Source organism: Tachysurus fulvidraco, chromosome 19, assembly GCF_022655615.1.
Source record: "Tachysurus fulvidraco isolate hzauxx_2018 chromosome 19, HZAU_PFXX_2.0, whole genome shotgun sequence".
NCBI lineage: Eukaryota > Metazoa > Chordata > Actinopteri > Siluriformes > Bagridae > Tachysurus > Tachysurus fulvidraco.
In genome coordinates this window covers 7,108,726-7,120,455 of record NC_062536.1, presented here as the reverse complement: position 1 = coordinate 7,120,455, position 11,730 = coordinate 7,108,726, and the positions used below count along the sequence as shown (strand labels likewise).

The 11,730-nt window shown below is 37.6% G+C and overlaps 1 protein-coding gene across 1 annotated transcript in view; it reads left to right on the top strand.

The window, feature by feature from the left end:
* Positions 1–766: 766 nt before the first annotated feature.
* The window catches only part of LOC113647232 (thyrotropin-releasing hormone-degrading ectoenzyme), a 152,069-nt gene continuing 141,105 nt past the window's right edge, over positions 767–11,730 (top strand). Inside the window, exons 1-3 of the mRNA XM_027153864.2 lie at positions 767–1,295; positions 4,892–5,577; positions 11,045–11,318. Of these exons, the coding sequence (XP_027009665.1) occupies positions 4,907–5,577; positions 11,045–11,318 (945 nt within the window). The 5' untranslated portion in view covers positions 767–1,295; positions 4,892–4,906. The remainder of the gene's footprint in view (positions 1,296–4,891; positions 5,578–11,044; positions 11,319–11,730) is intronic.

Here is an 11,730-nt window from a genome sequence, read left to right as displayed (position 1 = left end):
AATGAAGTATTTCTCACAGAAACGTACAAAATTTGGAAAAAATAACTGAAATCAATCGCTTTATATAACCATCAATATATCACAGGATGGTGTTAAGGCTTAAGTGTTATCCTGTTAAGTGTTATAATCATTTACACCATTCCAAGCCCTTTACACCATTCCAAGCCCTTTTACTGAAATATTGAAGAACAAAAAACTATTCTGTCCTGAAGACTTTCTCATGAGAGGAATATTTACAAAGCAGTGACTGTAACAAAATCCACACCAGTAAATATATGCATAGATTTTACGCAGTTACGTATGTCTTCTATAAAATTTGTTTATTATTCTATATGGAGCTTCCATACAAGTCCATGTGTGTGAGCTGTTACTATAGAAACAATTACGTATTAGAACCAGCGCATGAATATGAACCTATCGTTTATCTTATAGCTGGAAATAGCTGTGCGAGTCGTGCTGTTATATAAAATTAATCCACACCTCCTGACCAATTAGATTCGAGAATTCAACCACGCTGTTTCACACACACACACTCACACACACACTCACACACACAAGCACGCACGTACACACGCACACACACACACACGCACACACACACACACACACACACGCACACACACACACACACGCACACACACACACACACACACGCACACACACACACACACACACACACACACACACACACACACACACACACACACACACACACACACACACACACACACAAAAGCACGCACGCGCGCACACACACACACACGCACGCACGCACACATACAAACAGAATGTGTAAACAAGTGTGTTTGCGGCTATGAGATCAGTAGAGAAAATAAAGAGAGAGCGAAAGAGACAGTGGGGAAGAGAGAAAGAGGGAGGAGTGAAAAAGAGTCAAAGTGATAGAGACAGAGACAGAAGGGTTGAGGGAGACAGAGGGAAGCAAGTGCATTTAATGTTTGTGCCCGACAATAGAGAACTAGAGAAAGTCAGAGGGACTGAGACAGACGACGAGCTCTTTCTCTCCCCCAGATGAAGCGGATGATCTAAAGGCAGCAGGGTTCATGTGCAGCGGGATCGCGGGATGCAGCAACGCAAAACCCCGACGCTAATCCTCGTGCGCTGATGCGGGATCCAGTGGTGAACAGGGGCGCGCGCTGATCACGGAACAGAACGCACAGAGTTTCTCCCCCCCACACGTGCTGCAGGCGGATGTGAGCGCTAAAGAGCGAGCGGCGGGGCCGAGGATTCAGCAGCAGCGCGAACTGGAAGCGATGCTGCGTTAAGTTACGGCGCTGGTAAGAATCTCATTCAGATTGCAACATATGTAAAAATCGATGACTTTAAGCAGCCTGGTCTAACACCGGATAATGTGTGGTTGAGTATGCGTGCAGGTGCAAAATAATAAATAAATGAATATATAGAATAAATAATAAACTTGTGATGTGCAGAATAATCTCACGTTAGCTAGTGTCATGTGTTAAGGCGGTTATTGTAGAATAACAATATTCTCCTTTCCTCCTTTATTTTCCCACACTGTCGCTCATTTTTGTCCTGTGCGCGGTGCAATTCACATCACACAGACTGGAAGAGAAATGCGCACGCACGCTAAAAATAGACATACACTGTACAAACGGGTGACAAATGAAAGGAAAATAAAGAGGCTGTGTTATGCTGCGAGGGGCTTTTTTTGCTGTAATTGTTTGGGTCAACTTGTCCCATGAAAGGGAACTGCAACGCTTCCGAAGTTATTCTAACTGATCACCTTTATCACATGAAATATTTCTATCCTGAAATGATCCAGGACGCAAGGGTACGTTCCAGGACGCAAGGGTTTCCCCATCGATAGGGCTCACTGAATGATTATATGAATATATAGTATAGCCTAATATAAATCACATGCTGTGGCCTTTACAGTCACACCATCTCATCCCAGTAGAACATTAATTGTAGGCAGCGTTCTCCATAGCTATCATCAGAACACAGATTGAAGATGCTCTGTAAGATGAATCGTTTATCCGTCTCGTAAAGTCTTGTAGAATTTACTCCAGAAGATGAAGATGTTCGGTCGGCTTTCAGACTGAAAAATTAGCAGAAATTTCAGTCCATTCAAACTCTTTCCTAATTCTCCTCTGTGTGTTTGTGTGTGTGTGTGTGTGTGTGTGTGTGTGTGTGTGTGTGTGTGTGTGTGTGTGTGCCTACGATGGGTTGGCACCGCATCCAAGGTACAAGCCACAATGGGTTTAGGTAGAAGTTAAAGATTGGGGAAAAAGAGATTTTCAAATGTTTAGTTTCAGTCAGCTGGTTTGGCATGGTCTGCCTTTTAAGATTCTTTCAGTTGTTAAGAGTGGTTATTTATTATTTAACATACTGAGTCACCTTACAAGGCAGGTATTAATGACTTGAAAACAGCTAGCAACATGGGAGAGGTTATGGGAGAGGTAGTGAGGGGAATTAAGTATTTAGACACTTTTGTTTTCATTACTAAATAATGAAGTGTATATAATATCCCCAGTGAATATGCCCACTTAAAATGTACACACATAATGAAGGAAAAACAAATATGTTTAGAAACTAATTAAGAAATTCATGCAACAAGTAGCAAACATTGTGACGGTGAAAAAGCTTTCCAAGGTTATTAGGGAGAATACTATTAAACACCACTTGACTCTATAAACTCTATAGCAGCTGAAGCCCTTAAACATTTATGTCGGTATAACTACTGTATAGAGATAATACACAGGTAGAAAGTAACTGAATTCATGAATAATTGTTCCCAGAGAGGTGCAAAATAAAAGAAGTCAAGCACGTGGTCTGTGGTCTGAAGCACGATAAAGCTAGTAAGAGAAAACGCAACAGTAATGTGAAAAGAGTTGCAGGACGAACTGAAAGCAGCAGAAACAACAGTTACACAGGGAACCGTGCTTAAAAAGAAGCCTAGAGATACAGTCATGTGGAAAAAATAGGACACCTCATGAAAACCTATGTTTTTTTTAATATATATTTTAACACTATTGGATGATTCAAGTAATAAATAAACAAATAAAACCAAAGAAAAGCCTTTTTTAATGATCTGTAAAGAAAGAAATCCAAATTCAAAATGACCTAAAGGTGTATCACATCAGGTGCAAATTACATTAGAACATTGTTACAGAGCATTTTGAAGCAGGCTTGTCTTATTTAAAACACAGATATTTGGTTTGGTTTGCTCTTAATTGTCGAAGTGAGAGCTATCACCATGGTAAGATCCAAAAAGCTCTCTGAGACCTTCAGAAAGAAGATTGTCGATGCTTACGTGTCTGGTAAGGGATATAAAAAGATCTCAAAAGAAACTGTAATGAGCCATTTTACAGTCCGAAAACCATTTACAAGTGGAGAACATTCAAAACAACTGCCAACAGAGCTAGCTCAGGCCGTCCAAGTATATTCACCCTAAGAGCGGACTGCAAGATGCTTAAAGAAGTCTCCAAAAAACTTAATATATCATCACGGGACCTACACTTGCCTTTGCTGACCACAGAGACAAAGGCCAAGACTTCTGGCATAATGTGAGTCTAAAATTGAATTATTTGGACACCATAACAGCTCACCATCGTAGAATCTATGAATTCTAAATTATATCAGAAGAGGCTTGAAAAGGTGCTAATAAGAACTTAGTATTTAAAGTTTGTGTAGCCTAAATCTTTCACATGACTGTACATCTAGACAAACTAGAATTATTATTAAAAAATATTCTCTATAAAAATAGAAAGAAAGGTTATACATATAATCCCAAGAACATGATACACACAGTGAAGCACGGGGGTGGGAGCATCATGATATGCAGCTCACCAATCTCTAACATCCCACAATAACTCAAGACTGTGTTTAAAACAGAAGCTGCGGGTGTGTGTTTGTGAGTTAGTTTTTACAGAGGATTATGAAATTGTGGGTGAATTAGAGGGACCTTTGTGAGTTTCTGACAGTTTCAAAAGAAATGGGGTAAAACTGAACCACAGTGCTGCATAAAGCGTATTACTGTACAGCTTGACATAGATGCTCAAAGCACCAAAGTAATAACGCACAACAGCTTTGCAAAAAAAAAAATAATAATGAATACATTTTTCCTTAATCAGTTTTACATTTCCAAGGCAAGTTCATACCTTACATTCTCAAAGTCTATAATTACATTTAAAAAAAATTACATGAGTAAATGAGATATGTGGCCATATGAGATATATGCACTGGAAGTATATTAAATAACAAAAAGTATTATTTCCCTCATGCAATGCTAACTTTAATTAAGCATAGCAGCAGGACGGATAGCAGCATGCTCTGTCTGGACCATTAAAGTTTAAAATGGTATCCAGATAGTAGAATATTTAACCCAAAATATGATATATTTCTGTATAGTACATTGTGTTCATATAATCATAGAGATTAATGTAAATTAAATAGAAAAATATCAGAAATCTAAAAAGTGACATAAAATATGAATTGCCTATCGTTTACAGTGATATTTATATTTACATGTTAAAAAACATGTCAAACGTCTTTAAAAATGCATTTGTAAAATGCATAACAGCAAAACACATTCATAAATGTGATTTTTGTGATTTCTTTCCTATTCTTACCTTCAACTGTATGTTTAGTTATTTGTAGTTAGCTACTGTTGTTGGTTACATGCTAATAATTTATCTAAAAAGGAGCTTAATTTACCTCAGGGGTAAATACTTATTAATTCCATGTTGTTGGCATGTTTTTTTAGATGTTGGTAGATATATGTATAATTCTATGTTGTAGCTCGGTTTGACTATAATACTGTTACACATACTAAAACTATGAAACAATTTTGCATGCATGCTGTTTCCCATGAGCTGATGCAAGCAAGCAGTTGTCTTCCACTTCTTTACAGTGACTCAAAGTGTCAATGGGGATTGAGGACCTGAGCATGAGGAATGGCCGGGCGCTGTCCGACCAGTGGGCGGACGGTGTGGTGGTACGACCCCGGACCACCGAACAGCACATCACTGTGCACAAGAGACTTGTTCTTGCTTTCGCCATCTCCATCCTCACACTCATCATTGTGACAGCCATTGCCGTGATGCTGGGTGTCCGCTTTGAGAAATGCAGTGGTGGCAGTGAGAGAGTAGTTCTACCTGGTACCGGGTCTAATCAGTCGCGAGACGGAAATTCTGAGCATAAAGGGGAAGACTCGCAGCCATGGCGACATTCACGCTTACCGGCTACGCTACGTCCACGTCACTATGACCTCCAACTCTCTGTTTACATGGACAATTATACCTTCTCTGGCAAGGTGAGCATCGAATTTGAATGTGTGAACGCTACCAAGTTCATTGTGCTACATGCAGACCGTCTGGATGTGGATAAGGTGGCTGTGTACTCAGATAGTAAAAAATCGGGTGCAATGAGGATCCACCGTCACTTCCACTACGCTCCCAACCAGGTCTACGTCATCACTTTGCACCGAGAAATGAAGCCACTTAGAACATACAAGATCAACATCACATTTGAAGCTCAAATTGAAAATGAACTGTTGGGCTTCTTCCGCAGCTCGTACATACTGCACGGAGAGAAAAGGTAATTAAGTGTATTTTGATTCATTCTAAGTGTGTGTAGAAATTAAGAGGTAGTAAGAAGATGAAGGCCATATACACAATTCATTATATAGTTGAATTAACACAATTGTAAAAAGAATTATAGAGAGTGCAGTTCAATTTTAATTAATCATTTTTTTTAAATGTTTCTATAAGTACAGATGGGATTTGTCACTTTGGACCGTGCAATTATCCTCCTGATTTATTGCTAATTGGATCTAAATGTAATAAAAAATATATATCTTTCAAATATATATTTAAATATATATTGAATTTTATGCAAAAATGAAACAATAGAAATAGAAATACTAAAAAATAATGTTGGAAAAGCAGTAAAGGGCCTCACACAAGGAAACGTCATTAAGGCTACTTTGAAAAATCTAAACTAAGTGGAATGTTTTTATGTGTTTGGTTGCTTCATACTTCTAGATATTTAAAAACTGTTCACTTTTTTCAGAATTTTACTCTATGCAAGCTTGATAATACACAAATTGTTTTCGAGTTAATTCCCTTACAAGGTTTATGGCTTTGCCGTAATGAATAAATGTTCATAATCATGCTCGTCAAGGTTAATTGAATACTTTTGGCCATTGGAGGGTCCTTTCTACTACCTAGGCTTTAGAGTGTGTCAATGTGACAGAAGTTGTACTTTAATGGTGTTGGGCATTTGCAATATATAAATGATATTTTGGTTTCCTACATGATATTGGGTTGCTGTGATATCCGGTCACCTTTATCACTGACTATATACTGTAATATGGTCTGACCTGACAACTGTTACAAAGTTTTGTGTAAATGCTGAAAACCCCCCAGCAGAATAGGCTTATATGAGTTATCATAGAGATTACAATAGCAATATACTGTAGCTGCCTTATTCTCCCAAATTACATAAGAGACAGCAGCATGTGCATATTACAGACGTTTCTTCTGCACTCAAGCTCATGCTCTTGCATTCTATCAGAGTAAAGGAGAATATTTTGAAGCCATTCAAATGTAAATACAGATTAACTTGATATGGAATATAAACTTCCTCACCACAGAGTAAAGGAACTACTATTTTGGGAGTAATTTATGAAATTTCCATTCATCTTCAGTGACCTCTTTATTTAGTCAGGGTTTAATGTACTGAAGTGAGAGCAAGAAATCTAAAAAATCTCAGATTTGAGCATGGGAATACACCCTGACTTGGATGCCAGTCCATTGTAGGGCACCATCTGCATGCACACACACACACACACACACACAGAGAGAGAGAGAGAGAGAGAGAGAGAGAGAGAGAGAGAGAGAGAGAGAGAGAGAGAGAGAGAGAGAGAGAGAGAGAGAGAGAATAGCCAATAGAAAAATTAGACTGGCTTAGACTGCCTATAGATGCGTATAATGTCAGTTGATTTGCTAGAGAATTTTATTTTATCGAACTGTTTTGGATACAGTTTGCAAAACCTAAAGCTATCAGATAAACCCAAAGTTCTCTAATATGGCTGTGTCCCTCAAGTATTCTACAGGATTAGATAGTTTCAAATCAGATATTCAAACCTCCAATGCCAGTATCATCTAGACAATCCCTATGATGAAGTGTCTCTTATAAACAGAACATAAGCTGATTTAGACAGCCTTATATTTTGCATAGTGACTGAATTATATTTAAAATAGTTTTGGGCATTTTTCGCTGCCTTTAATAGACAGTCTTACATCTGACATGTTTTGGTTTTCTTTCAGGGTCTCTTTGAGATTCAAGTTTATCACAGCTAGAAAGCACATAAAAACACTCTGATATTGTTTTTCCCTTTTGTGAGCAAAGTGCTCTGGGATGACAGGCTGTACATGATCTATAGACCAAACATGCTTATCTGACCCTCACTTAGTTTGTTGACATGAAGATTAAAAGTTGGATGAGTGAAAAAAGAAACAAGGGTGGATATTGAGCGTAGAAGACTTGCAGAAAACACAATGCTCAAAATTATGTTGATATCAATTCGGTGCTGAAAATGTTTATGCAAACTTCAATTATATAACACATGCTATGATTATTTTTGTTTAGCTTATTTAAAACCACTCTCTGGAAAAACACTAATTTAAAGCACATGGAACATGTCCAGGCTTTATTTTTATCTGGCCTATTCTTGAACCCAATGCTTATACTTTAGTATTCCATATTGCTCTAATACATCATCTAATGGAGTCTATAGACACTTCACACCCATGCATCAGCTGACCCTGGTGACCATTCGTGCTACAGTCAGTCCCCTTTATATTGATACACATATAGCACTTTGTCTAGGATGCAGTGTAGAGCAAAAACTGGCTATAAACTTAAGTTTGAAAAACCCCAGTTTAACACAGGGGTTCTGGGCTATGGGAAGCCCCAGGCATTTTCTGTTTCACAAGAGGATGTTGGCAAATGGTTTGACACAGGCCTGCTCCTAGCTGCTACTTTCAAATCCCAGAATTCTTTTGCCATTCGGGCTAAAATCCCTGTGACTCTCACATCAATGCCAATGAAGACCTGCATCCAAATCTACAGGAACCGACTGAGTTTATACACACTGGTTCACTAGCAAGTAATCATCTCAGGTGGCTTGGCCAATTATGAGTTTTTCTGAAGAGCCAAATAAACCTTTTCCAGTAAATATGGTAAACTAGTATTACAAGTACTCTTGACATGCCAAATCACTCTAATAACTGTAGACATTGCTTCAAAGAGTTTACAGGGTTATAACATCAACTAAAGTATTGCAATTGCGTATCTGCCCTCACATAGCAATTCTGCCTGTATACAAAGTTCTTATTAAAAACAAAATCTGTCCAGTAACATATCTGTTAAAGCCATGAAAGACCCATAAACCCCAAAAGGACTAATAATAGGATGTTTCAAACCTGGATTTTCAATTGCTGTTAAGATCTAATTTACAGTAGAAAAAAACCTTTAATAATACCAACATAACAGCAAAAATATTTATCCATAACAGGCAGAACAAGGACTTAATGACATCAGCCTTGTTTATGGCTGTTTCTACAGTAACTGCGATCATCAAGCCCAGAGAAATGGCTTGCTATACATATTGTAAACTACATAGGGAAATGCCTAATGGTCTTTATGTCCTATGTAATGCAATATATGGCCAAGAGGAAGCACTTTATGGTATGTAATGTGGTTTAACAGCTCATTTCTCTGACGTTTACCTAATCAGACTTTTGTGGTTCACAAATATTCAGCTCATTTGGGGTCTAAGCCAAAGTGAAAAACATATTAGTAATGTAGGAGAACCTGCCATATGGACAGCAAAGTCTGCATCGCTCCACCAATCAGGCGTCTACGCTAGACCAGCCAGACGGACACTATTCCACAGTAATAATAAGATATGATAGCTTACTTTGCCAAAACGCAAAGGTAGGTTTAATGATACATCTATAGCTAATCCACAATAAACCTTATTTTCTCTGTATTTATTTATTATATTAACAGTACAGATTACTTATGAAGTTTGTCTGATTCAGATAGGAACAGAGACAGAGGTGTCCTTTACTGTATCTACATATACATCAGTGTAAGAAACTAAAAGAAGGTGACTGACTCTTACATTACACTGTATTCAATCTTACATTTCTTTTCTTAGAGATTAGAATGTTGTAGTGTTAACAAAAACATGTTCCCCAGATATTTTCTTTCAATTTGCAGTAAGAATAAAAAAATATATATATTGTGCATGAAACTATACTCAGAGGATCAGAGGAATCCATGCAATTACTTCCCTCAGTTTAGCATGTCACACACTACCATCGCCATCTTTCACATCTGCTTAGTGTTCCTTGGTTTGCTTTTTTCTGGAGTTGTAGTGACAATCTCCTAGCAAGATGATGATCCAAATCTCCTGGGAGGGAAAGCCACATTTCCTCCACTTATTCTTAGACTAGCTCTTAACTTTTACTTTGGAGAGCCCTAATGGGAATCTCCATCAAACTGTCAGCTTCTGAGCTGCTACGACTGTGTGGAGAATTACCCCTAGCCACTCACCAGCCACTCACTGAAGGCTTTTTTTTTAAAATACACTCCTCCTTTCCTAAATTGTGGAAATATCTAAAATACTAAAATAACATCATAGTAATATGCACAAAATAATTAAAATCAGATTATACTGTATAGAACTAAATAAAAAATTTGGCTATGATGTGGGCAGGAGTTTATTCGCCCTCTTTTTCCCAATATGGCAACAAAAGAAAGGTAATTGCTCAGGAATCGTTTCCTGACAGTTTCTAATTCAAGCGAAACTAATGCAAGGCAGGGCTAATTATAAAAAGTGAAGCTTTGGATGTCTCATTTCTTTGCTTCTTCTCAGCCCACACTTTCCCTTGACTTTTACTATCTATCTGACATTCTTCGGTAGCTGTGCAGATTCCAGCAATTGTGAGTTCAAATCCAGAGCCATCTGTGGCCAGGAGCCCAATAGAACAAAATTGCCTATGTGGTCGGGAAGGGAGAGTTGGCATGCACCCATGATTGGGTGGTGGTGTTGTGATTGATAGAAGAGAAAGAGTATGCCACACATCCCTGTCCTACCAATCACAGTGACACTAGCCAGTCATGGTCATGTGTGAACTCATGCATGCAGAAGGGGGTAGATAGCATTTTTCTTTTTGTCAAATTGTGAATGTTACACCCACCCCATAATGTTGCATGAGCAAGCAGTCTGAAAAGATACGGTTGGCTGACTTCACATGCTTGTTGTGTGATGGCGAGAGCTGCCTAATGGGTGGGAATTGGCCGTGACTAAATTAGAGAGAAAATCAGGGTGAAAATAGAAGAATCTGCAGCTGCTCTCATCCTTATCCAGGTCAGGGCTGATGGTTAATGCGGTGTTTGCTGAAATCCTATATTTATATATATATGTGCATATTTTGTGAAAAATGTTATATTTTTATTCTGTAACAGCCTATAATTTGTACATTATATGGCTATAATAAATAATTAATAACAGTAATTTTCATTATTGCATATATTCTTATTGCTGAACTTTAAAGAACACAGTATATTTTTATTCTGTATAAAAAGTACATGAAATGAAGCTGCCATCAAGAAATCTTCAATAAAATCTTTATTCCTCAAGAAAAAAAAAAAAAAAAAAAAAAAAAATATATATATATATATATATATATATATATATATATATATATATATATATATATAATATTGAATAATTTTTTTGAAGATTTCTTGATGGCAGCTTAATATGACATATATGACATATACTCAGGGTTTTTTCTATTCACTTTTATTTCCTCTCTTTCTTTTGCCTTATCACTCTTTTTTATTTGTCCTCACTTGTCCTGATTCTTCTTATCTTTCTGAGATCCTCTAATTCTATGTCTCTCAATTTCTTCTCTCAAAATTGTTTTATCTCACCATCACCTTTTGTCAAACATCCCTTTTGTCTCACTTTCTCTCCACTTCACAGGTATCTCGCTGTGACCCAGTTCTCACCAACTCATGCGAGGAAGGCTTTCCCATGTTTTGATGAGCCAATTTACAAAGCCACCTTCATTGTGAGACTGAGACATGATGCCTCTTACCAGTCCCTCTCTAACATGCCTATTGAAGTATCCAGTCTGGATGAGGATGGCTGGGTCACCAATCACTTTTACAGGACACCCCGAATGTCCACTTACTATCTGGCCTGGGCAGTTTGCAACTTCACCTACCGAGAGGCAATCACAGACACTGGAGTTGTTGTAAGTCTCACACAAAGGTTTTTAACCCACTATGCATTTCCATGTACAGAACAGAGATTTATTCTGCTTACTAATAGTAATTTATATTTAGAAATATAGCTTATGCATTAACAATGTGTGATGAACTAGATTCTGTAGAGTGTGAAACAGAGTCTAAATTAGTAGATACATATAACGGTAAAGAGTCAAAAACAGAACAGGTATCAGGTATTGTGTATTGGCAACACTTTGCAATAGCCATGTGCTTATGTAAACAGAATGTGGATAAATGAATTACAATTCTGTGAGCAGTGACCTCTCTTGGCAGGGAGGGGTAACATCCTTTGCTGTGACTCATTATATACTCTATATATTTTGCTTTTGAAATGAAAACATTAATAGTAATGTTAATGATTGTAAATTTAATGATGTA